The sequence below is a fragment of the Vombatus ursinus genome, unplaced genomic scaffold (genome assembly GCF_900497805.2).
Source record: "Vombatus ursinus unplaced genomic scaffold, bare-nosed wombat genome assembly UNPS02014812.1, whole genome shotgun sequence".
NCBI lineage: Eukaryota > Metazoa > Chordata > Mammalia > Diprotodontia > Vombatidae > Vombatus > Vombatus ursinus.
This window is the reverse complement of record NW_020954590.1, coordinates 71289314-71317202: the sequence shown is the minus strand read 5'-3', so window position 1 is coordinate 71317202 and position 27889 is coordinate 71289314. Positions and strand designations below refer to the sequence as shown.

The window sequence follows — 27889 nt, the reverse complement described above, 5'->3', positions numbered from 1 at the left end:
AAAAACAAAAAATAGGAATTTCCTTAATCATGGCATAATTTACATTTTTATCACAGAGTAATAATTTCTAAACTATCATTTTCTTATATTTCTGACATGTTTTATACTATATTTCTATATAATAGACTTTTAAGAACATATCTATACTGTGCTTTTTATTTTTGCTTTACTTCAAATAAAAACACATGAGGAACACAGCCCTTTTTTTGCTATAGAGCTGCTCTATCCATCCCAAAAAGTTTCTGCAGCATGCAGCTATGAGAACTTAAAAAGAAAAAAAACAAACTCCTAATAAACACCATAAGGAATGAAAGCACTAACATAAGACTACAGCTCCCCCTGTCATATATAACATTCTCTTCCTTTAACTAATATGATCTTTTAACCCACATGGAGATGCCCATTTTTCAAGCTATGTTTTACATGTAGAAATAAAAAGTGATACAATCTCAGCAGCTGCTCTGATTAGAAAAGAATTTGTTTCCTTTATTTTATGCTTTGGCTGAATCCTTAGGAGGTATATCTGAAAGACCACTTCCAGATGGTTTTTTAGGAGATCCTTCTAACAGTTTGCCTTCTGTCAAATTATGGGAAGAATGCTTTCAAGATAGTCCATCATGGTGATGTCAGTGTAAATGCTGGAACTTGTGTAATATGTTGTAATATACTGTATAAAATACCTTGACCTAAATGGTAATGCCAGTAGCCACTGAGTTCCTGGCAAGGGAGCTTATAGTAAAATATTTATTATAATAAAAGTGATGGGGAAAAAGTAAGTGGAGAAAAAAATAGTATTTAAATTACATTCTAATTTGTCTTTAAGTCACATTATGGATGTTAATTATTCATAATGTTAGCATAGAATAATATATTGAATAAGAAGCCTGAATCAAAGAATCTTAGCATCATAAGCAACCTCCAAGATCATCTAGTCCAACTTGTAAATGATCAGGACTCCTTTTCTACCATATACGTAACCAGTGGCTTGTCCATTGATTTTTCATCCAGAATATTCCTCAAGTCTCAGCACTCCTTTTTAATTCTATCACCACTTTAATTTGGTCTCTCACTGTCTTTTTTCTTGTCTATTGTAACTGCCATTAATTAATGACCTAGAGTTTATTTTCTTTCTTTCATTTTTCATACTGCTGTCAGAGTAACCTTTCTAATGCATAATTCTCATCATTGGACATGCTGGTGTCAATTGGTTTTCTATTGTCTATCAAAGAAAGTGTAAAATCTTTCATATGCCATTTAAGAACCTCCACAATAGGAGCAGCTAGGTGGTACAGTGGAGTCAAGAGGACCTAAGTTCAAATCCAGCCTTAGATACATAACATTTACTAGCTGTGTGACTCTGGGCAAGTCACTTAACCCCAATTGCCTCAAAAAAAAAAAAAGAAGAAAACAAAGAACCTTCATAATCTTGTGCCAGTCTACCTTTTCAATAATATTTCATGGTACTCATATGAAGGTAAATTTAGAACTGGAAGAAACCTTAGAGTTCATCCAAAATAACTCCATTTTATAGACTGAGATATAGATAGATAGGATAAATGATTTACTCAGGGCCACTCAAATAGATTTTGAGTTTAGTGCATTATTCACCAAGATACATTGCCTCTTGCTTATATGTTTTCTGTTCTTCAGTCAAAATTGATAAGAAGCCAATGTGGTGCAGTGGAAAATACACTGGCCTTGGAGTCAAAACATTTGAATTCAACATCCAGCTCCATATATTAATTAACTGTATGACTTTGAGCAAGCTATTTCTCTTGTCTGGGTCCAAGTTTTCTCATCTGTTGGTCCATTGTTAGCACAGGTTTGTGCCTATGCTAACAATCTATGTTTCTGTGCCTGTTCACAAATCTTAGTCTGTTCTCTCTTGTCTTTGTGCACACCTTTCTCTATGCCTAGAAGATTCTGCCCCATTTTTATTTATTGACATATATTTTCTTCCTTGAAGGTTTACTTCAGGTACAATCCTCCACAGTTACTCCTGATCCCTTCATCTAGAAGTGATCAGTCCCTTCTTGAATTTCTTGAAGTCTTCTGTATGATTACTTTTGTGGATTTAATATCTAACTTAAAGTTGTACTTCTCATTAACTTACTAGACTATAAGGTCTGTAAGCAGTGAGACTGTCTTTTTTCATCTATGTATTTCTTAGTACATTGTTTTGTACAAAATTGAAGCATAATAAAGTTTAGTTTTATTACATTTTAAGGAAAGTACTTTTCAACCTGCCTTTATATATTAATAAAAGAAACACTTCAAAAACATAAATTTATTATTTCTATTACCAAAATAATTTGTTTTATTCTAAACAATGTTTATTCTAAACAAAGCCTTGAAGGTTGCTTATGATGCTAAGATTCTTTGATTCAGGCTTCTTATTCAATACATTACTCTATGCTAACATTATTAGTAATCAACATCCACAATGTGACTTAAAGACAAATAAGAATAACAAATAAGAATGTTAATAAGTAGAAAACACAAATTACTTATTACTTTGGTATTCAATACTAAAATGAACATTTTAGCTTAATGTACAAAGCTATAGCTTAATAGCTTAATGACAAAGCTCAAAATTATAATTTAGGGCTTTTTCAGAAGGTGATAGAGATGTTTACTAGCAAATAAAACATAAGATTACATAGGAAAAAAAAAGAAGGCACAGCATTCTTGTGCTGTAGGAATCCAAGGAGTATTGCTGATGACATTTCTCTATCATCATGTCAATTCCTTAAAAGTGAGGTCACTAGCTACAATTGGTCTGTGATGGGTCAGGTGCTATATGACTGGGCTAAAGGTGTTGGAAGGTAAGTGGCTAGTTTTTTGAATGACAAAGCCAGAGCACAGAAAGTTTAAGTGACTAATCAGGGAAAATAACACACTGAAGAATAATGTTACCTGTTCAGTCTACTAATCATTGAATCCTGATTCGGAAAGGCTGACTATGTTAAAGAATTCATTTCTTTACCCTAGTTTCTCCCTCTCCTTACTCTACTCTCATACCACCATATCTGAGATGATAGTTATAGAATTATAGCATTGAAGGTCCTAGACACCTTTGAATCCAACCCCTCCATTTTACAAATAAGGAGAGTAAGATACTGAAAGATGTCTAAAGTTGAATTTGAATTGAGGTCTTCCTGATTCCAAGTCTAGTGCCTTCTCTCCTCTACCAAGCTGCCTCCCATGTACTTTCCTTATATACTGTTTGTAGTATAACTTACATGATGGAGTCTATTTGAATATTTTGAAGTCACTCTTTTGTTCCTAAACCTAAATACACTAAGAAAATTAGTGACTAACATTCAGAATATGTAGCATAGTACATCAACCTTATAAAATTAAAAATTTACAATAAGAAGGGAGAATATTGGTTTTGCCCCTCTTATTCCATATGTACCTTGTGAGGTAAAATGTACCCTGGTATTTAAAATAACTCTTAAGGCTAATGATATTTTACATTTCTTTAGAATATTATAGATATATAATTATATATCTACATACTTATAAATGATTATCTTTTATAAAAATACCATGATCTATATCTAGAACTCCCCATTGCTATTGATAAAGTGATTAATGAAATAGTTTGTATTATAACAAGTTGTTGTAGCCTAATATGCACGTAGTTTATAAGACTAGAGAATGAATACATACACTAACTTTTCTCTGTGCAGGTTTCTTTTCTTTTTTTTTTCTTTTACTTTTACTTTGGTCTTATAATAAATAACCCCTACAGAATCCTGAAATCAACCCATGCTTTGGGGCATGATGGACATTCAGAAGCAATCAGAACACCAATGAACATTTGACCTCATCAATTCACTCAAGTTTCGTTTACTTCCTATTGGTATTAATACAATTATAGGTGGATAATTGGATAGATGTTTGGCTTTACCTTTGCTTCAATCTGCTTAGTATCTGGATTCTGAAACAAAAATTTGATTTTGCTTTTGCCGTCATCTGAAGAACCTTTAAGCTGAGAAAACTTGTACCTCCAAAGTACAGCCTGAAGGAAAAAAAAAAAAACACACATACACACACACACACACACACAGAAAAGATACAGGTCAATGAAATTAATAACAAGCTGTGGAGAAAACTAAGAAACATTTTCTTTAAAAAAAAACCAACATCATATAATATGAAAGGAAAACAAGTCATTTCATCTTAATTTTAGATCAACTCACATATCATGGTAGCCAATGCACATAAATACAAGTATTTATCATAATATCCCTTGGTTTCATGACCTTTGCAGTCACTGGACTAAGCATACCCCTAGGTTTACAAATGACTTAAAATAAAATATAATTGGTCAGATACTAATGAATTCTTTTAAAGATATAAATATGATTTTAATGAAGTGTTGTTTAAAAATGTAATCTCATGCAGCTAACTTCAAATACTAAATATGTTTATAAGAAAATTTGATTAGTAAGTAGAAAACACAAATTACTTATTACTTTGGTATTCAATACTAAAGTGAACATTTTTATTTGATAATGCTATAGCTTAATGACAAAGTTCAAAATTATAATTTAGGGCTTTTTCAGAAGGTGATAGAGATGTTTGCTAGCAAATGAAACATAAGATTACATAGAAAAAAAAGGCACAACATTCTTGTGCAGTAGGAATCCAAGGAGTATTGCTAATGACATTTCCCTATCATCATGTCAATTCCTTAAAAGTGAGGTCCCTAGCTACAATTGGTCTGTGACGTGTCAGGTGCTATATGACTGGGCTAAAGGTATTGGAAGGTAAGTGGGTAGTTTTTTTGAATGACAAAGCCACAGCAGAGAAAGTTTAAGTGACTAATCAGAGAAAATAACCCAATGAAGATTAATGTTACCTGTTCAGTCTACTAGTCATTGAATCCTCCTGATTCAGAGGGGTTGGCTATAATACTTGGGCTTCAGAATGCCCCCAGATTGAAGAGGTCAAATAATAGATACAACATACCCACAGTGTCAATGACATGTTGGAAACAAGGGATGAAATGTACGTGTAGAAGGAAAAACACAGACACATCAATAGGAGCACCACTTGCTAGTTCACTCCTCATTCATTCTCTCTGGCTTTGGACCAGTCACTGATGTGGAGAATGCCTCAGTTGTAGCTACTTCAGCTGACATTGGAGAATAGGTCTGGCTGAACTTAGCTAGATATGAAAACATGAGGGCAAAGCATACAAACAACACTATGGATCCTGATAAGCTATGGCCTCTACACAGCTCCAGCTTTGAATGAAGCATCAGTTAATAAATACTTTTATTTCATTTTCTGTCATTTTCTTTACTAACTCATTTGAGTTCTCCCCACAATGTCGAAAGAAAGTAGAGCAGATGTATGTGAGATATAACCCTCATTCAGATAGAAATTTCACTTTATAGCAATTTGCTTTAAGATATGATGTATGCTAGAAAACTATATTCTTGAAAATAATTAAATGTATTTTAATTTAATACAATCTCTTCTTTGACATATTTTGCTAATTTCTTTCAATATCTTTTTTATAATGTGTTGCAGCCCATCATACATGCAGTCTACATACCTCCTGGGGTTCCTCATTTTCTTTGAGACTAGTAGTATTCTCTGTCTCACAATTATTCATCAACCTTTGTACAATACTAGTATTAAAGAAGGCAATTCATTTCAAGGAGAGGTTTAGGGATATTAAGAAGGACATTGAAGTTTCTCAAAGGTAAACAATCTGTTTCATACCTCTTGATCTGTTCTAGTTCCAACTCATTATGCATTTGCAATATCTGTCTAAGATACACATATAAACACACTGATGGATGAGCTCTCTAGGTTGTTTAAGCATTTAAAAAGGTGCATGAACAAAAAAAGATAGGCTTCCCAGCTGGTAACGTGTTAAGAATAAGGCATAACTCCTTTGTTATCCTTTCAGTTATGAGAGGTAGCTAGGTGTCACAGTGTATAGTGTTGGACTTGGAGTCAGGAAGACTTAAATCTAGCTTCAGATACTTACTAGCTGTGTGACCCAAGGCAAGTCTGTCTCAGTTTTCTCATCCATAAAATTGGTATCATAATAGCACCTACCTTCCAAAGTTATTATAAGGGACAATGAGATGATATTTGTAAAGTTATTTGTAAACCTTACAGTACTATATAACTTCTAGTTGTTATTGTTATTGTTATTATTGTGGCTAAAATATATTAAGCCTTTCCTTTTTCCTCAGTTCATTAGGTGGAGAGACAGTATTCTACAGTGGATAGAATGCTACATTTGAAGTCAGGAAAACATGGGTTCAAATTCTCTTCCAATCCACAACTAGCTGTATGAACTGAGTGAGTCACATAACCTCCTTTGGCTTTAACTTCCCCATCTGCAATATGAATGGGTAAGAGGAGAGTGGAGAGTTGAACTTGACAACCTTTAAGGTCCCCTTCAGCTCTATATCTCTGAAAATATAACTTAGAGTGGCATAGACAAAATTTATACAGGATGGATTGCAATCAACACTTTGGAGAGAATATCCACATTTTTGAGATCATAGTTCCATTTGAGTAATTTAAAATTATTCAACAACATATCAAAAGCATTATGCCTCCTGAGATTCTTTAGGACTTTAAATTCAACCAATTTCTCAAAAGTTCTAACAACTTTCAATTACATTCTGTAATCATAAGGTACAAAAATTACTTTGAAAGCTAACTGCAGAGTCAATTCACTCCAAGACATGCAGATCTCCAGCTGCTTTTTTCCCCCCTCTCTAAAAAAGAAATCAGGAAGCATTTTTCATACTTGGTTACATTATGAAGTGAGGGTAGACAGGAAGGGGGGAATAACAACAACAATGAAAAACTACTTCATATGCAGGGAAAATAACAAAATCTCCTAAATTCAATATGAGGGGGCAGCAATGTATCATTAAAAAAAAGAAAGAAAATATATTGTGTCTGAACCATAATAATTTGTCCTTATTGGTACTGTTTAATACTCTACCTGGATGCTTTCAGTCTTTGAATGAGGGCATGCTGCTTGGCCTGATTCTCAAAGGCACATTATATAACATATGGTCCATTAAGTACTCATTTAATAGTTATGAAAAATGTAATAGCTAGTCTAGGTAAAGTATGAATTGCTACCAACTGTGTTTTCTGAAGGTGAACAAAGCAATAATTTGATGGTTGACCAACCTGGAGTTCTAAGGAAAGTATTAAAAAACTTTTTTTCTCCTTCTCTTTCTTCCCATCCTCAATGGCAAGAAGAATAAACTTCCATGACATTTGAGAGAAAGTTTATCAGCTGTTGATGGCCACAAGATCTTTAAAAAATAAAAAGATTTGCTAACTTATTTTTACTAGCTTGTTGCTTAGTCATTTCAATCATGTCCAACTCTTCATGACCTCATTTGAGGTTCTCTTGGCAAAAATAATGGAGTGGTTAGCCATTTCCTTCTTCAGCTCATTTTACAGATGAGGAAACTGAGGCAAACAGGTGATTTGCCCAGGCTCACAGAGCTAGGAAGTGTCTAAAGCCAGATTTTAACTCAGGTCTTCCTGACTCTATACACTTCTCCACCTTGTTATTTGCTATAAAAATGTAGGTGTAGGCAGCATCACATGAGAAAGTAAGCCCAATACAGTGAATAGCTTATTATAGGTATTAAGTAAATAGTTATTAGTTGATTAATTGCTCCTTGATAAATAAAGTCCTGAACTCAGAGTCAGATCAACCTGAATTCAGATTCATCCTTTGACACATTATACTTGATTTTCAAATCAATATGGAGCCAGTGGACTTTATTGCATAGGGGAGACATGCTTTATGAAAAGCACTTTGTTAAGTATGTATAGACAGAGGACAGATAGAAGAAAGAAGAGACTTGAGAAAGAGACACCAATTAGAAGTCCCCTTCAAAAGATTACAAGGGCTTGAAACAAGACAGTGATTATGGAAATATTTAGAAGGGGTTCATTGCAAAAGATTCTGTAGAGATAGAAATGACAAAATCAGGCAATTGATTGGATATGTAAGTTGAGGGAGAGTAAGGAGGAGAAAATGACTCTGTGAAACTGAGTAACTAGAAGGATTGTGATGCCTTTTACAGGAATAGGGAAGAGGAGTGGTTTTGAGGGGAAAGCTCAGCCATCTGACAATCCCCCTCTTTTTGTATAGTTATCTCTTCCACATTGTGACTTTCCCCATTATGGTTTCAATATATCTCTAGTCGGCATAAAAATTTAAATGGGAATTTTGGGGAGTTTTGTGGAAGCTGCAGATAGCACACAAAGGCAAGCAGATGACACATAAAAATTTTAGAAACTCAGAAATGTATAAAATATATATATATACTATTGTGTAGTATCAACATATTTTATCTTTTAATACCATGGTAATTCAGACTTTTTCTCTGGAATAAAGGGAGGAGGCAAAAAATTTTATGTGGATTTTCCAGATTATGGGGGCACTGTGCCCCTAACTCCTGCTATGTGGAAGGGATAACTGTATAAAGAAGCTGTACTGGTGTACAGATAAGAAGTATGACCACACATCAGTTATGCTTAGTGAGAAATCTTTTTTATGCATAAATTGGACAAGATGGTTGTTAAGGACTCCTCCATTTCCCATATTTAGTAATTCTCTGATGCTGGAATCATGGAAGTTGTTTACAGCTTGATTTATAGATTTATACTAAATCATTCCTATAAAGAATCCAAGGAACCTGACATACCATCATAACATCACTGTTTCCTGATCAAAGTCAATCCCCCCCCCTTATTTCTTAGGAGGCACATTTTTTAATCTATAAAAGCCAATGTTGGTGGAATTGTGAACTGGTCCAACCATTCTGGGGAACAATTTGGAAGTATACCCAAAGGACTAAACAATTGTGCATAAACCCAGCAGCCCCACTATTAAGACTGTATCTCAAACAGATTAAAGAAAAAGAAAAAGGACCTAGATGTACAAAAATGTTTACAGCAGCTCTTTTTGTGGTGACAAAAAAATTGGAAATTAAGGGAATGTCCACCAGTTGGGGGATAGTTAAACAAGTAATGGTCTATAATTCTGATGGAATACTATTGTGCTATAAGAAATGAAAAAGGGAATAGTTTCAGAAAAACCTGGGAAGACATATATGAACTGATACAAAGGGAAGTGAGGAGAAACAAAAAAATATTGAACACAATAAAAGCAATGTTGTAATAATGGTCAACTATGAAAGACTTAGCTACTCTGATCAATAGAATGATCTATGATGATTTCCAAGGATTCACAATGAAAAATGCTCTCCACCTCCATAGAGAGAACTGATGAACTCTGAGTGCAGATTGAAGCATATTTTTGTCACTTTATTTACTGTAATTGCTTTTTTTTCCTGCAACATGACTACTTTGGACATATGTTTTACATGATTTCACATGTATAATGAGTATCATATTGCTTGCATTCTAAATGGATAGGGAGAGAGGGGTTGAGGAAAGACAGAATTTGGAACTCAAAATTAAAAAAAAGATGTTAAAAATAAATAAACATAATTTGAAACAAAGCAAAGTTCCTTCACGATTCTTTTGTTTCCTTAAATGATATCTTGCCATTGTAAGAAGCATTCCTCTGTTCTGTTTCACATGAGGTAAAGCAAGAGAATGGTCATTACTGTTATATTAGAATGATTAAATTTTAAAGAAAGACAAATATACCTAGATATGTCATTCATATGTGCATATGAATAATGAGAATGCTGCACAATAGTAAATTCTTATCAGGTGTATATTCTCTCCTGTAATCCTAAAGTGGGTTTTACAGCCCTAGAATTCTCCTTAGATGTCAGGATGATGCTCTGTTTCCGTACCTAAGAGTATTAGAGTAGATTTTCCCTACATGTGTGCAAGGAAAAACTTCCTATCCACTGGAACAATCCCAAAGTAGAATAGACTTCCTTGGGAAGTAATGTTACTTCCTTCCTTATGCAAAGGTTGGATGATCACTTGTTCCATATGCTGTACAGGCAATTTTTTTCTTTTGTTATGGGTTGATTAATCTGGATGTCCACTGAGCTCCCTTCCAGCTGTAAAATTCCGTAATTCTGTTTTCTTCTTGAAATAATTGGGGACATCAGAAAATAATTTGATATATTATTTAGGCACTTAAATTACAGTGCTTATTCCTTTATTTACAGCAAATGTTCCAGTCAAAGAAATGTCATTTTCATTTGAAATGGTCAAAGAACAAACAAAACATCTCCCCCTACACATACTACAGAAAGTTAGCTATTTATTTAACTGCTATTTAACTGATGGGGATGGGAGAGACAGACAGACAGACAGAGAGTGTTGAATATTCATATTAGAAAAAAACCTCTAAGGATTGACTGGTGACTATTGATCAAATAAAACAGAAATGCACACCATGAATGGATTTTGGGAATTGAAAATCTAATACCATATATGTAAGTGAATATATAAAATTTTAAAAATCAGGAGCAAACTAATGTACCTTCTACTACTTCTCAATAAAAGAAAGTTTTTTTATGAACAATTAAAGTTGTCTAAAGCCTGAAATTGGCTTTTCTGTCAGGTAGTGAGCTACCAATAGCCAAAAGTACTTATGAATAACTTTTATAACCAGTTGTCAAGAATATTTTAAATTTCACACATACTAAAATAAAGCTGATGATGTCTGAGGCCTCTTTTACCTCTTAGATTCTAGGGCACCCTATTTTTTTGAAATAATATCTGTCTGTTAGTGGGACACACACACACACACATATATACAGAGAGAGAAAGAGACAGAGACAAAGAGAGAGATAGAGAGACAGAGAAAGAGACAGAGACAGAGAAACAGAGAGAGAGAGAAAGCATTTACTAATAGCCTCCAAACTTCCCCACAGATTCACCCTTCCACCTAAACAAAACAAAATAACAACAACAACAAAATAATGTATACCCATACCCTAGGCTGGTCAAATTATATATTATACATGAATAAGAAAAAAAATCATATAAAATTATACAACCAACATTGGTCTAGCCTACTAGTGGCATTAAGCCAACAGAGCCCTTGAACTTGATAAAGAACTTTTACTTCAAATTTATAACTCCATAGACTCTATTATGTGTTCTTCAGCCTACTTTTTCTTGAATATCATTAAGATAAAACATGCTAGGTCATCTAGAAATAATTAGGTCCCAGAGGAGTCAGAATATTGGCTTTTCATTCTTCATTGAATCAGTTTAAACCTGTGTAGAATAGAAGCAATGGCATAGTGAATAGGGAACCAGCCTTGAAGCCAGGAGGCCCTGAGTTCGAGGTCTTCTTCTGACTCATACTCCTGGTGAATCCTAGAGCAAATCACTCAACTTCTCAGAACTCTGAAATGATAAATTGCAGAGAAGGTGCTGATCCACTGTAGAAAGAATTCCCTTATCTGGGTGTTCCTTATGCCAATGAAGTTTCCAATGTTATTCAGTCATTTCCAACTCTTTGTGACCCCATTTGAGCTTTTCTTGGCAAAGATACTGGAGTAATCTGCCATTTCCTTTTTCAACTCACTTAATAGATAAGGATACTGAGTCAAACAGGGTTAAGTTACTTGCCCAGGGTCACACAGTTAATATATGTCTGAGGTCACATTTGAAGTCAGGAAGATGATTCTTTCTGACTCTAGGTCCAGCACTTTAACTATTGTATCTTCTTACTGCCCCATAGTTGCAGACCCTATTTTTCTACATTAGGCACTCAAGCCACTTCTGCTTTGCTCCATATTTATTTTGCTTATACATGTTGAGTAATTATTTGTTCATGACACATTGTTCCTGAAAGATAATCACATGAAGCAAAGCTCACCAAAGTGATTACCCTAAAAAAAATTATATTTAATTTTTGGTTCCTGGTAGAAGGAAGTTAATGAATTTTAAAAGTGATTGACAAAGTCTCAACTCTATCTTCTTTATCCGTTAATGTTTTTCCCAACTTGTCTTCTAATTTAGAATGTAGGCTCCTTGAAGTAAGGAAATATTTTTATGTTTTCTTTGCACCCCAGCATATAGACAACATCTAGTACATGTTTACAGAATGATCATTTGATTTTTAACAATGTCTTTTATGAATTAAACCAACTTTCTGCTATCAATACAAACATTTTCTCAAAGATACATTTTCTCCTCAGCAGGAGACCACCTCAGAAGTACTATAGGCTGAATAACTTGCCTAGATGAAAAGTCTTGGCCAAAACATTATTCTTCCATATACTGTCTCTATTTAATTTTTTCAATGAGAAAAAAAAAGAAGTTAAATCATCCCTTTATCACCAGAGCCTCAACACCACCACCTTCACAAAGTCTTTGTTTATGTGACATTTGTATGTGATGTTTATATTTATATATACATACATATATAATTATATAATTATATATGTATATATTATATATGTATATATTTATGTGAATGTTAAATATGCATGGAATAAATATGTAAACTGAATATTTGTAGAAGATAGAAATTAATCCTGCTTATATTTTAAAGGGTGCTTATGTACCCCAACAAATATTTATTGAGTGTTTTGCATTGTACGTGGGTTTTACATACTTTGATTCAGATATGGTTTCATATCAGATAATCTCAGGGAAGGAAATGCTTATGATGACAGTTGAATTTTATATAAAACTTTAAGCCTTGTTGTCTTTTACATATAGATTTATCTCATTTGATCCTTGTAATAACACTGTAAATTAAGTATTTTATTAGCCTCCTTTTAAAAATATAGAAACTGAAGCACAGAGGATGACTTATCCAACATTAGAAACCTGGAATGTGTCTGAGGTGGGATTTGAACCCAGGTTTTCCTGACTCCATGCCCAGTTCTCTCCTACTCTACTATGTTGTCTCTCAAAAACTGACAAGAATAGGTCTTGACTCTTACCCTATATGTAAATGAATTAGCAGATGGAGTATTACAATTTTTATGACTTAATATTATGACATAATATTTAATATTCTAACTATGATGATCCTCATTGTAGAAGTGTTCATCAGTTCTAACTTCCCATATGGATGAGGTCAGTTGAAATGTGAAGGCAGATTATTGAGGGACTGCTATTGAAAACTGGCTAGAGCTCAGTGTGCTATAGCACACTGCATTTGTAATGGAATGAGCTAGGTTCAAATCTGAGTTTTGCCACTTCTTCCCTGTATGACCCTGTCTAATCCCTTTACCTTTTCAGACCTTAAAATCCTCATCTGTAAAATGTGAAAAGTTTTACTAAATGGTTGCTAAGTAAGGTTCAATCCAGCTCCAAGTCCAAGATACTTTGATCCTATATAAAAATAACTCCCATAGGGATGAAGTAGAAAGATAATTCAGACCCTTCCAATCAAGTTCACTTAATTAAAATGAAATGTCAAGTTTTTACGTGAAAATATAAACTTTCAGTAAAATATCCTTTTTTTAAATCATTGGTATGGGACAGCTAGGTGGCACAGTAGATAGAGTACCTGCCCTGAAGTCAGGAGGACCTGAATTCAAATGTGACCTCAGACACATAACATTTACTAGTTGTGTGGTTCTGGGCAAGTCACTTAACCCCAATTGCCTCACAAAAAAACAAAATCATTGGTATAAACAGCTAATGGAGAGTTTCAATTCTATTCATGCATAATACTTCTGGATGAAAAATAATAAAATTTATCACTAATCAAAATTCCATGAGGGGATAAAAAGCCTATCTTTAAAGTTTTAAAAATCAGTATTTCTTTTAAAACACCCAAAGGATTGTTTCTGATATCTATAATTCCTCAACCAAACAAGAAAGAGATCTAGGAGGCAGCCTTTGGCAGATATTTCATATGTGGTGTTTTATTGTCAGTACTGACCTGCATCAGCTGTATTTCTTACATCCATTGAATTTATTTTTCATTCAAGCTAAATTGTTTCTGAAAGATAATCCTATGAAGAAAAGATCACCAAAGTGACTGCCCTAAAAACTGTATTTAATTTCATTTTCTGGAATGATTAACAAAGTATCTATTAGATATTTTGGACTTAAAAGTTTAAATGATTCCCTACTATAAAACACAGAGGTATAAGAAAGTTTTTCCTGAGCCTTCTCGCTGCCAACTGCTATTTATTTAACTTCTCTGTATTTTTTCTTTATATTTATTCTGTATACACTTGCATGCATCTTAATTCAATCATGTCCCTCCTATTAGAATGTAGATTTCTTTTGAGAAGAGATAGTTTCATTTATTGTTTTTGGATCCCCAGTTCTTTGCACAGTGCCTGGCACATAAGCAATTAATAAATACTTGTTGATTGAAGGAACAGTTCTATCTGTTCAGATTTTCAGTGCAAATTAAAACTAAGGTGATATTGTCTAGAAAAAATTTAAATGAGCCATATCATTGAATATTTTAATAACATTTTTCATTGCTTTAAAAAAAAATACAACCCCCACAACCCAAAGCAATTCTATCTGACTAAAATATGGAACCAACACATTGAAGAGGCTCTCATTATTTTTCTTATGACAAACACAAGCATTTTAAATTCACTTTACGTGTTGGCTACATAAAAAGCTCAATGAGGAATAAAATCAATTCTATTTTACTGCTACAGTGCACAAGGAGGTTAGGAAAAAAGTGTTTTAATTTTATAAAGAGTATACAATTTCTTTTTTGGAAACAAAATTAAAAGCTGTAGCAATGATCACAACTATTTTTCTTCGCACAATAGAATGACTGTACTAAGTGAAAAAAAACTTAATTTAGTTTATAATTACTATATCTATATGAATACTTTAAAATACTTCACAATTTAAATACATGGTAAAATTTAAAACTCTATAATCATTTTAATTATGCTTTGTCTCCCACTTTTAATACCCTTGACCACTTGACCTTTCATTCTTCTTGCCCCCCCTCCCCCCAATCCTTCACTTTGGGTTAATTATTCTATCTCCCTTCTCCATTCTTACTACTCCCAAGCTATTGTAAGCTTCTCAAAACAAAACAAACAAAAACCACAAACAAACAAACAAAAAAACCCACAGAAATAAGTCATTAAGTGCCTACCAAATGCAGAAGAATGTATTACCACTGAGGATGCAAAGGCAAAAACAAAACATTTCCTGCCCTGGCCTTAGGAACATTACTTTCTATTGGAGGAAAATAATACGCAAACAGAAAAAATAGTAGAAGGTAATAAATGAAAGGGGAATCAGAAAACATTTCCTGGAGGGGGTGGTGCCTGAATTGAGTGTTAACAAAAAAGGCCTGGAAGGATTCTGAAGGAGTTGAGAGAGAGGAGTTGAAGAGTTTTCCTGCTTGAGCAACTACACCAGGTTAGAAGTGAAATACTGATCTGGTGGGGGGAAGGAGGGGCAAGAATTAAAGCTTTATTAGTTGTTTATGTTTAGCATTCTTTTTTAAATTTGGAGTTCCAAATTCTCTTCTTCCTTCCTGTCCCTCCCCCAACCATTGAGAAGACAAGCAATATGATCTCAATGATAAATGTGAAGTCATGCAAAATATATTTCCATATTAGCCATTTTATAAAATAAATAAATTAAAAAGCAAGCAACATAAAGAAAGTGGAGAAAGTAAGCTTCAATCTGCACTCAGAGTTCATCAGTTCTCTTTCTGGAGGTGGAAAACATTTTTCATCATGGGTCCTTTGGAATTGTCTTAAATCATTGTATTGATCAGAGAAGTTAAATTTTTGACAATTCATCATCCATCATTATAATATTGTTGTTACTGTGTATAAATGTTCTTCAGAAAACAAATTTTGAAAAATTTTAAGATAGAGCTGTGATTGTTCTGTGATGAAATTTAGTGGTTTTGAGGTGGTGTTTATTACAGTCTAGTAGCTTTGTCCTTGAAATGGCACTGTAGCTATATATGGAATCTTGACTGTGGTTTTTTGACTAATTCCTTGTAGAAAAGAAGAGGTCTTTGGCAGGTTAGAACATGTGTAGCCTGAAAAGGTGCTCCGGTCCTTTACACTCTTTTAATAGAATATGGTATTAGAGGATGCCAGAAACAGGTCCTTTTATTTGATAACCTTCCAGACACTATGCACGTGGCATGTTTAAGAGTATGATGTCCTTTTGAAGCAGAATCATAGATATTTAGAATTGCATCACTAGATGCAAATACTTGATTTTAGACATGAGGAAGATGAGGCCAGAGAAGCTATTTCCCCATGGTTACCAGTTTGTCAGAGGCAGAACTCAAACTGGAACCAAGGCTTCTTGGCTCACAGTTCAGTTTTCTTTTCATGATCCTATATTGTCTCCCCATTATAACATTCTTCTAAAAGGCTCCCTTTATGTGTATATAATTCATGAAGATTATTTGTGAAAAACAGTTTGATTTCAGTTTTTTTTTCAGTTAACTCCTCAAGATCCAAATGAAAACATGGACCAAACTGGTAAACCATATAGCTAATTAGCAATTTGACCAGTATGAAGAGATGGATGAGAGAGTTATTGATGGGGTGATGGGACCTGGACCCTTAAAAGGAAAAGACCATGCCTCTGAAAGCAACCCAGTCCCTGAATTTTCCCACACTGGCATTTCACCTGAGGCATCTGGCCCATCCCAACCAACCTAGATACTCAATAATCCTTTTAATTGCCCTTTCACTGGGCTCTCCAACCACTTAACTCCTTTCATTGTCTGTACCTGACCAATTTAGGATATTTACTGCTCCTTAATCCCATCTAGACACTTTCTATGTTGTCCCTGGGACACCCCAGGCTATTTAACTTTCCTTAATCCAATCCAGATCTTCTCACTGTGAGGGACTGTTTGATGCCAGCTACTGCCAGATGGGGGTTGTGCCAACATGGGACGGAAACTGGGTACCAGAAAGTAACTGGAGCTCTTGCTCCTGAGGCAGAGGCGGTGCTGGGCGGAGTTGTAACGTACTGGGATGAGATCTGGGCTCGGAGAGGTAACCGGAGCTCTCGCTCCCAAGACTGGAGCGGTGCTGGATGGAGCTGTGACAGGCTGGGGAGGAAGTGGGGTACAGGGAAGTGGCCAGAGCGCGTGCTCCTGAGGCAAGGACTGTGCCGCTTGGAGGGGGACAGCAGAGAATGAGCTCTCTCTGTCTAGCCTCCTTCTTTAGGTACTACGCCGACCCCAGACACCTCCCCCCGGTATCTGGACCTGACTTCCTGCGTCACGTGTAATCTCCTTTGTCTATGCACTAATCCCTCACGCCTCCTTCCAAATCTCTGGGACCCACTTCCTGTGCCACGTATGCTCCCTTTGTCTGGACATTAGCTGGACATCCCTTTTTTGATATTTGATCCTCGAGGAGTCACTATGGGCGGGCTGAGGAGGAGGGACGAAGAAGGTACTAAAAAGAGCTGCAGGGAGGGGGGGGGCGGAGTCGGCTTTTGTTCCTGCTCACGCGTGTGCCTTCCTGCCTGGCCTTGCTGTGATGATTATTGAATAAAGTTCAGGTTTTTGCACCCCCCGATCGGCTCATTTCTGGTTTACCCGGGTGGCCTGCGATGATAGGTGAGTATGACTCTGGTTGGCTGATTTGGCTGTAAGAGAGTGTGCGGTTTGGACCGGCACATCTCACTTTCTTTTCTTGTATATAAGTACCAATTTTACCCCCATTAAATTGTGCAGATTCATTTAGAATCTAGCCTGCTTCTCTTGGTACCACAAATAAACGTTTGGACTTTGACTGAAAGACGGCTTGAGTGGTTGAATTCTTTTGAGGCAGACTCCTATACCTTTATATTTCAGGGTTCCCAGCACCCCAAACTACATCATTATCATAAAATAATAAATTAAATTAACAAAATAAAAATAAAAACTATTGGTGACACAAGGCATCAGCAATTAGTTTTGTTCTTTCAGGTTAAGAGACAAAAACACAGTCAATGACACTGAACCAAAGACTACTATAGTACTCTGGGTTGGTGTGATAATTGTAATTTTTATAGATTGATATTATAGTGATAATAATAAGACTCCTATATGGATGCTAAATCAGGAATCTTAATGCCCTTAAGTATATAGGCAAGAATAGAGAGGTTTGAAATTTTCTACTGTTCTGACCAATTCTAATCCTGAGTTCAGCAGTTAATGCACATTGCTTCTGATTGGATAAAACTCTTAGGGGACTGCTGCAGTCTGTGATTTACTCCTCTTCTGCTACCTTGGTAGCCAACTCAAACCCTTTCCCAATATCTGGTCATGATAAAGAAATTACCCATACCTGAGCCTTATTGGAGCCTCATATTGATAAGTGACCCCAAGAACTTCTATATCACACCTGGGTCTGATTAGAAATCATCCATCTCATATCTGGCAAAGATTACCTATTCTCTACCAAGCCCATTTTTAGGGTATAAAACCTCCCTACCTGAACCTCAAGTTTGAGCATGTTTCCTCCCCAACACATTTCCCTCTCCCTCTTTCTGGATGACTTTATTGTATCTGTTGGGAGGAATATCTATCTGTCTACAATGACATAAAAAGTGAGTATATACTCTTTTTTTTCCTGCCTGATTGCTGAATTGCATAATAATAAAGCTCTTGTTTTATTAGTTTCCTGAGTACCAATTTCTTGTAGATTTCCAAGACCAGGTCTTTGCTTTAACCTGACTAATGAGGTCAAATAAAGCAGTTGGTGTCTCCTTTTATTTCTTTGTTCAGAACTATGATTTCATTAGTATGGGAAAACATCCTGAGTTCTACCTACAGAGATAAGCAATTAGTCTAATTTTTTTTAAGAGTTGCTTGGGCACAGAAAGGTTAAGGATTTGACCATGTTCTCCCAGCTGAGAGAAATTATTATTTTTCTATTACAAATCAATTATTAATATCAAGGTACAGTTTTTTTCCCTCTCTTTTTACTTCCCCATTTAAAGACTAGTCCTTCTAGGTCAAGGGAGTCTCTGAAGGACAGGACTGACAATGAAATTGAGTTAACATCTCCTCCATCTTGGGTGGGGCACTACCCACTTGAGAGAGTTTATTTCTGATTAAAGGGTAAAGATAATTAATCTAGGTGAATTCTGGTCCATTATTCAACATCTTAAGCAGTCTAGGTGGAGATGGACGCCTTTGTCCAGAGGTAGCTGAGCCTCATCAAGTCATGTCCTCAGCCTATCTCCTTGTCCATTCCCTCATTGCTTACCAATCAAGGTTGATTGCCACCTGTCAGGGAACCCCCACTTTTCCAAAGGTATTTAAACATTGGATAATCTCCAAGGTTCATCTTTGGTTACCCCAAGATAGACCACTGACCATCAATTTATTGATTATTTGCTAGCCAAATTTAAAAATTGAATATTAATTACCCAGAAACTCTATCTCTTGGGCTTTTCATTCATCTCACAGCTACTGTATTTACGAGATAAGATTTGTTGTCATTTTGTTCAGTCATTTCTGACTCTTTGTGACCCCATTTGGAGTTTTATTGGCAAAGATACTGGAGTAGTTTGTCATTTCCTTCTCCAGCTCATTTTACAGATGAAGAACAGAGGCAAACAGGGTTAAGTGACTTGCCCAGGGTCACACAGCTAGTAAGTATCTGAGGCCAGATTTGAATTCAGGAAGATGAGCCTTCCTGACTCCAGGCCCAGCTCTCTCTCCACTGTGCCACCTAAGATTTGAACTCATGGGAAATGGAAAATTTTATGTTTGGGCCTTCACCCTAATTAAAGAGGTAAAACTCAGGGAGTGTAATTCAAAAGGGAATTTATTAATGTCACAACAGAAAAGTCTTGGTGGGCCAGCAGTTAGGCTCATCTGGGATTCAAACTGGGCACTGCTTTTATAGACAGGATTAAGAGTCCTCCAAATAAGAGCAATAAAGCAAAATAGCTGTCTGATTAGGCTTTACAAATAGCTGAGGAAAGAAGGAAAGCCAAAGGTACAAGAGAAAGGGAAAGTTACACCCAGGAAAGGGCAGAATTCCAGAGAATAACAAGGAGAGATAAGAAAGATTTCTTAAATGAGCAATGCAAAGAAATAGAAGAAAATAATGAAATGGGAAAGACAAGAGATCTTTTCAAGAAAATTAGAGCTATCAAGGGAAAGTGTCATGCAAAAATAGTCAGGATTTTAAAAAAAGATAGGAATTTAGCAGACACAGAAGAGTTTAAGAGGCAGCAAGGACATACAAAAGAACTAAACAAGAAAGATCTTACAGGATGATGTGGTTACTGATCAAGAGCCAGATATCCTGGACAATGAAATCAAGTGGGCCTTAAAAAGTATTGTTAACAATAAGGTTAATGGAGGTGATGGAATTCCAGCTGAGCTATTTAAACCCCTAAAAGATGATGCTGGTAAAGTGCTGCACTCAATATGCCAGCAAATTTGGAAAACTCAACAGTGGCCATTGGATTTGAAAAGATCAATTTATGTCCCCATCCTAAAGAAGGGCAATGCCATGAAATGTTCAAATTACCGAATAATTGTGCTCATTTCACATGCCAACAAGGTTATGCTTAAAATTCTGCAAGCTAGACTTCAGCAATATATGAACTGAGAGAGCTGGTTTTTGAAGAAGCAGAGGAACTAGAGACCAAATTCCCAACATTCTCTGGATGATGGAGAAAGCAAGGGAGTTCCAGAAGAACATCTATTTTGTCTTCATTGACTATGCTAAAGCCTTTGACTGTGTGGATCACAACAATATGTGGCAAGTCCTCAAAGAGTAACAGATCATCTTACTTGTCTCCTGAGGACCCTCTGTGCAGACCAAGAGGAATAGTTAGAACTGAACATGGAACAACTGATTGGTTCAAGATTGGAAAAGGAATATAACAAGACTGTATATTATCACCTAATTCAACTTAATGCAGAGTACATTATACAAAATGCCAGGATGAATGAATCAAAAGTTGGAATCAAGGTTGCTGGAAGAAATACTAAGAATCTCAGATATGCAGCTGATACCACACCGATGGCAGAAAGTAATGAAGAATTAAGAAGCCTCTTCATGATAGTGAAAGAGGAAAATATAAAAACTGGCTTGAAGCTTAATATCTAAAAAACTAAGACTTGATAACTGGTCCCAACACTTCCTAGTAAACAGAGAGAGAAGAAATGGAAGGAGTGTCAGATTTTTTATTCTTGTTCTCAAAGATCACTGCAAACAGTGACTATAGCCATGAAATTAAGAGATGTTTGCTCCTTTGAAGGAAAGCTATGGCAAATATGGACAGCATACTAAAAAGCAGAGACATCACCTTGCTGACAAAGGTCCATATAATAAAAGCTATGGTTTTTCCAGTAGTGTCTTATGGCTGTGAGAATTGGACTATAAGGAAAGCCAAACAATTCAGAATGGAGACTTTCAAATTGTGGTGTTGGGGGAGACTTTTAAGAGTCCTTTGGATAGTAAGGAGATCAAATCAGTCAATACTTAAAGAAATTAATCCAGGCCTATTCACTGGAAAGTCAAATACTGAAGCTCAAGTTTAAATACTTTGATGACATAATGAGAATATAGGACTCATCAGAAAAGCACCTAATGTTGGCAAAGATTGAAGGCAAAAGGAGAAGGGGATGACAGAGGATGAGATGGATAGATAGCATCATGGAAACAATTAATAAACTTGGACAAATGATAAGAAGAGCCTGTAGAACTATTGTCCATGGGGTCAAGAAGAGTCAGACAGACATGACTGAATGAACAACAAGAAGAGTGTCCTATGTAAGTGCAAACATACTTTGATTGGATCATGTGATCCTGAGGAGATGGAGTAGTACTGCTTCTACTCCAGGATTTTAATGAGAAGATGGGGTTAAATGAGCATTCCTGGCAGGTACAGAAGAAGTTGGATTTAGTACAAAGGAGACATACCATAAGAGCACATGCAAAGCCCTCTTCTGCAGGACCACCTTGCCCAAAGTCAATCAAGGTTAAATCGTGAGGTCACTTCAGAATGACTCTACATTAGTGTCTGATTTTCACACTCAGGTATTTTGCCAGCTCCTTAATCATTACTTAAACATTACTTCTCTTTGGATGTTTATGGTAGCATAATTAAAGCTTATCCTTACAAAAGAGCCTTGGAATCTATTTTTAAATAAATTGCTACAGCATATATTGTAGGGGACTTAATTTATGTATTTTTCTCTGACATTCCTGAGAATAGAAAACAACTCTTGTTTTTGTCCACATCAACAGCATGGATTCAGCCATGATAGCAATTTACAGGAAAACTAGAAAAGTACCTTATACTTTAAAGGAAGACAAACTTGAGGAAGAATTTGAGCTTCTAGTCAAACAAGTAATCCCAGAAGCATTTATGCACAACTATTGTTTGGTAACGACTGTCATGATGAAGGCTTTAATTTCTTTCTTTCTTTCTTTCTTCCTTCCTTCCTTCCTTCCTTCCTTCCTTTCTTTCTTTCTGTCTGTCTATCATAAAACATTTATTTAGTACTTACTGTGTGCCAGGCAGTAGGCTAAGTGCTCAGAATACAAAGAAAAGCTCAGACAAAACAAAACAAAACAAAACAAAACAGTACTTGCCCTCAAGGATTTCAACTGTATGGAGAAGATAATATATAAATAATTAGGTTGTTCTTTAGTCACTTTAGTCCTGTCTGATTCTTCTTGACTCATTTTGGGGGTTTTCTTGGTGGAGATACTGGAGTGGTTTGCCATTTCCTTCTCCAGCTCATTTTACAGATGAGGAAACTAAGGCAAATAGGGTTAAGTAACCTGCCCAGGGTCACACAACTAGTAAATGTCTGAGACTGGGTTTGAACTCCTGTTTTCCTGACTCTAGGCCTGTGTCACTTAGTTATTCTTAAATAACTAGTTGGAGAATATAAAGTATACAAAGAGGTTTGGAAGTGAATCCACACTGTAAACTAACCTGGCTGTTTTGTATAATTTCCATGCATTTATAGAGCATTTTAAGGTTTCGAAACATGGAGAAGGAAAAGAAAGAGACCAATCACCATCCCATGTCCATGAACCTAAAGACTCCTAGATAAATAAAACATGGCCTACCTTAGCACCTTATTTTCTTGAACTGAAAGTATTATAGACACCTTAAACTCAACATGTCCATAACTGAACTCATTACCATTTCTTTTAAACCCTCCTTTCTTACTAACTTCCCAACTATTTGAAAGAGCACCACATCCTCCTACTTTGCAATCTAGATATCATCCTCAAGTTTTGAGTCTCTCTCATCCTCTTTATGCAGTCTATTGCCAACTGATTTCAATTCCATTTTCAAAACATCTCTCATCAATGTCCCCTGTCCTCCTTTAACATTATCATCACTCTGGTCCAAGCCATTTTCTCAACAGTAATCTTGCTGCTATGTGTATACACTCTAAAAAAAAAAAATCCCATTTCAAGTCATAGCTAAAGTCCCTCTTATATAAGAAACCTTATTCCTATACTCCTTTATCTTAGTGCCTTCCCTTTCAGACTATGCCCAATTTATTGTATGTATGTGTATATATATATATACACATATATACACACATATATATATGTGTGAGTGGCATATAATAGATACTTAATAAATGCTATTTGACTTGACTGGTTAGCTTGAGGACACCATCTTTCTGGCCACCTAGGTTCAAAATGCCACCTAGGTGGCATCATTATACACTCTTTTTTCTCCTTCTACCCTCTGCCTGCCATCCAATTAATAGCTAAGTTTTATTGATTGTACTTTAATAACCAACTTCGTGTTTGTCCTTTTCTCTCTACTCATAAGGCCAACACCTTAATTTGGATCCTCATCATCTTTGGTCTAGACTTCCACATTAGTTTCCTAATTTTCATTCTTTCCTTTAAACTTTCATAGTACTATTATTATTCTCTCTTTCCTCAAATAATCATGTATGTCTATGTATATCTATATATAACTGTTATCTGTATAGACCTAAGTATGCATGTTGTATCTCCATTAGCAAGTAACCTGCTTCAGGGCACAGATCATTTTTTTGTCATGTCTTTTAATCTTCATCAACTATCACATTGCTGTACATGTAGCAGGCACTTAATAAATGCTTGTTAGAGGGGAGTGAATATGATTCAAAGCTGTCAGATAATTTTCAGAGGGGAGCTCTTTCCCACTCCCCACTAACCCATTCACTCTTGTATGCTGGAGCCTATGTCTAACTTTATTATTGAACTGAGGGTCCTTATTCTGTCTCTTGTCTTAAGTTCAAATATCACTTCTTGTAATCCTGAGATAGAGAGTAGCATCATACTAGGGGGAGAAATGGTGCCCTAATATAGTAACTTGAATGTTGGAATGATGGCATAACTATGCCTTTGTTAAATCAGTGTCCCACACTAGAAAGGAAATAATCTTCTTAAATCTCTTGGTATGATCTTTTAAATATTTACTTCAATTTTTTCATGGTCTCATAGGAATATAGTCAGAAGCTATAGTGTTAGAAGATTCTATATCTCTGTTAAATCCAGAACAGAAGTCCTTAACTTGGGAGTCATGATTAAAAAAAAAGTTGGTAACTATATTTCAGTGTAATTTGTTTCCTCTGCAATCCTACATTTAATATTATGTATATAAAAACATTTTTTTTCTGAGAAGTCCATAAGTTTCACAAGACTGCCAGAGAAGTTTATGACACAAAAATTATTCTCTTGAGGGAAACAAACCTATTAACTAGCAGCAATACATTGTTATTGAGTAACTCAATAAGGATTTTTATAAAATCAAAATTGTAGCTGTATTAAAATAGTTAATGAACAATGTGTCCATTTCAGTTTTAATGGACTGAAAGCTCACTTTTAGTCATCACAATGATTCAGCAGTCAAAATGTTATTGTGATTTGAGGGTACTATTAGAGGCATGGCATCCTAGACTAGAGAGTTGATAGTTTTGTTTTTGTTTTTGTTTTGTTGTTGTTGTTGTTTTCTGTCAGACTACTTCTAGAGAAGTGTTCACTTTTGCAAGCCACATTTTAAGAAAGATATTGATCAAACTGCAAATGTCCAAAGCAAGACAATAAGGGTGGTGAGGGGCTCTGAGATTGTACCATGTGAGTCTTAGTTGAAGGAACCAGTAATGTTTAGCTCAAGGGAAAGCAGACTTCTAGTACCTAAAGGGGTATCACATAGAAAAGGGAATAACTTTTTTTGCTTGGTCTTGAAGGGTTGAACTAAGTCTTGGGTCGGAGTTTCAAAGAAGACAATTTAAGCTAGATGTAAAAAAAATGCTAACAATACTATCTGAAAGTGGCATGGGCTGCCACCATGGACCTTGAACAATCATAGATCTTGACAGACCCAATTTTGGACAGTGAGTAGTATAATCAAGACTTTTTTCCTCACCTTCACCTGCTCATTTGAGGCTTACTATCAATGTTCAACATTTAAGAAAACAAAAAGAAAAAGTTGTCCAGGGATATTCAGAATGCCATCTTTGTGTAGGTTGCATTTCACTTTTCTTTAATCCTCATTTCATTCTTTCCAGGCCCTTGTATATAGCAGGTATTCAATAAATATTTGTTGAATTGAATTGTAGGGAAGTAATTGTTATCTTCCATGTACAGACATGAAGCCTGAGGCTCAGTGAGGTTAAATTTTTTGGCAAAAACCATAGGGATAGCTGCATAAAGAGTTCTTATTAGAACCTAGGCCAGCAGGGGACATTAAACCCCAGTTGGTTGCACTGACCCCGCTAAGATTTCTAATAAAGAAATTCAGTGTCATTTGGCTTAAATATATGTAGCATTTTTAGATGTGCAAAGTGCTTTAAGTACATTATTTCATTTGGTTTTCACAACCCTTCTGTAGGTGCTATTAAATACCCATTTATCACAATGAAGAAACTCAAATTGAGTCAGGTCAAATGTATTGCCTAATTTCTTATAGCTAATAATAATAATGATATCAATATTTAGCATTTATATAGTGCTTTAAGGTTTGAAAAGTTTTTAACAAATATCTCATTTGTTAAACTCTGTGAGGTAGGTGTTATTATTATACTGATTTTATGGCTGAGGAAACTGATGCACAGAGAAGTTAAATGACTTGTCAGGCTCAATATAACATAGCTTTTAAGTGTCTGAAGCAGGATTCAAACTCAGATTTTCCTCTCCAAGTCCAGCTGTGTATACACTATGCTACTTAGCTAGTACCAGAAGTGAGATTCCAAACCATGTCTTTCCTGACATGTGCTGTATCAGAATAAGTGCTCTATCAGAATTAAGTGCTCTATCAGAAAAAAATATATATATATATATATACACACATGTGTACATATATACACACACATATGTATCTGTATGCATATATATATATATACACACATGTATATCTTTTTAAGAAACTGGAACTTTGTACAATGTTGAATAAGGTAATTACTGAAGATTTCCCTGGGGCGGAGAAATGATTTTTCCTGAAAGTTCAAAAGGAACCAGAATTATAAAAAGTCAAATAACCTTTGTGTCTGGGTTGCTGAGATCACAATCTATCATGGATGGCAAACAATGAGTAGGAAAATTCAAGTTTATTTTAATTATGAAGACTGTATGCAAGAAGGCAGTAGAGTGTTTTGGTTTCATACCCTCTGGGTTTTAAGATGTAAGGTCAACACATTCAATCACACTGGTAATCTAGGTAAATTAGTTACAATTAATAAGGGATCTATGTGAGCTATATTTGTTTGATGAGGAGATGTTGAAATGTCAGGCAGCAGTGTATTTCCTGTGAAGGGGAAATAGTCTAGACTTGAAATCTATTATTCATATTCAATAACACCGATGAATTAAAGGATGTTATTTTAAAAGGAAGAAAACCATCACCCATATTCATTTACTATTTTCTTCAGCTATGAAATTAAGTAGATGCAGCTATGCATAGTGGAGAGATAGCTGTCCTTGGAATCAGGAAGAACTTTGTTCCAATCCAGCCACTAACATAAACCATGTGACCCTGGGAAAGTCACTTAACGTCTTGGAGGTGTTGACAACTCTAAGATAATAAGAGAAAGTGCCAATCCACATGGATAGAAGATAGTTCTTCACTTGGGGGAGGTGGAAGTCTCACTATCAATGAAATCACAGATCCAGCCTCTATACCCATCCCATAAATATGAGATAATAAAATAATAATAACAATAATAAAAATATAACAAAAGCTTACATTCCCTTTTGGCTATATTCAAGTGTTTTAAATGAATATACACAAATATACACATAGATTAGTCCCTCTAGAAGTTTAGAAAAGATTTAGAATAGAAGCTGTAAGGGTCAAGCATGCTTGTTTGTTCTGTTTTTTTTTAAACACTAGAGAAACCTAAATATCTTTGTAAGTAGCAAAAAAAAAAAAATGAAATTTAAGGCTAAGGAAAAAGTTCCTGAAAGATAGGATGAGGAAGGGTTGAGAAGAAACATTTATTTAGCACCTATTGTGTGCTAGGTTCTGTGCTAAATGCTTTACAAATATCTTATTTGCTCCTCATGACAACCTTAAAAGGTTAAAAAAAGGTACTATTATCCCCATTTTACAATTGAGGAAACTGAGATAGAGTTTAAGTGACTTGCTCATGGTTAGTAAGTGTCTGAGGCTGAATTTGAATTCGGGTTTTCCTGACTCCAGGCTTAACTGGGCTAGAAGAAATAGGCTCAAATACACAACGTGGAAGGGTTAACCTTGACAAAGAAAAGTCAATTCATCATGCTACCTTGGAATACAGAAGGATAGAATAGGTGAAAAGGTAGAAAAAATTTGAAGTTGAAAAGAGGAAGCTTACAAAAGATGGCCTCAGTCTTCATGGTGGAACTCAAAGTGAGCTACTGGGAGAAACAAAGTTAATGGTAGAATAGCATCTCTGTCTGCCTGACTCCTAAGTCCTTTTTTCTGCTTCAGACAGGTATTCTAGAGAATACCATCAATCACTCAGCATTAATTA

At 35.3% G+C, this 27889-nt stretch overlaps 1 protein-coding gene across 1 annotated transcript in view; it reads right to left on the bottom strand.

The window, feature by feature from the left end:
* The window catches only part of LOC114053986 (gamma-1-syntrophin-like), a 489285-nt gene that overhangs the window by 25133 nt on the left and 436263 nt on the right, over positions 1-27889 (bottom strand). The window contains exon 16 of the mRNA XM_027877092.1: positions 3917-4027. Within this exon, the coding sequence (XP_027732893.1) occupies positions 3917-4027 (111 nt within the window). The remainder of the gene's footprint in view (positions 1-3916; positions 4028-27889) is intronic.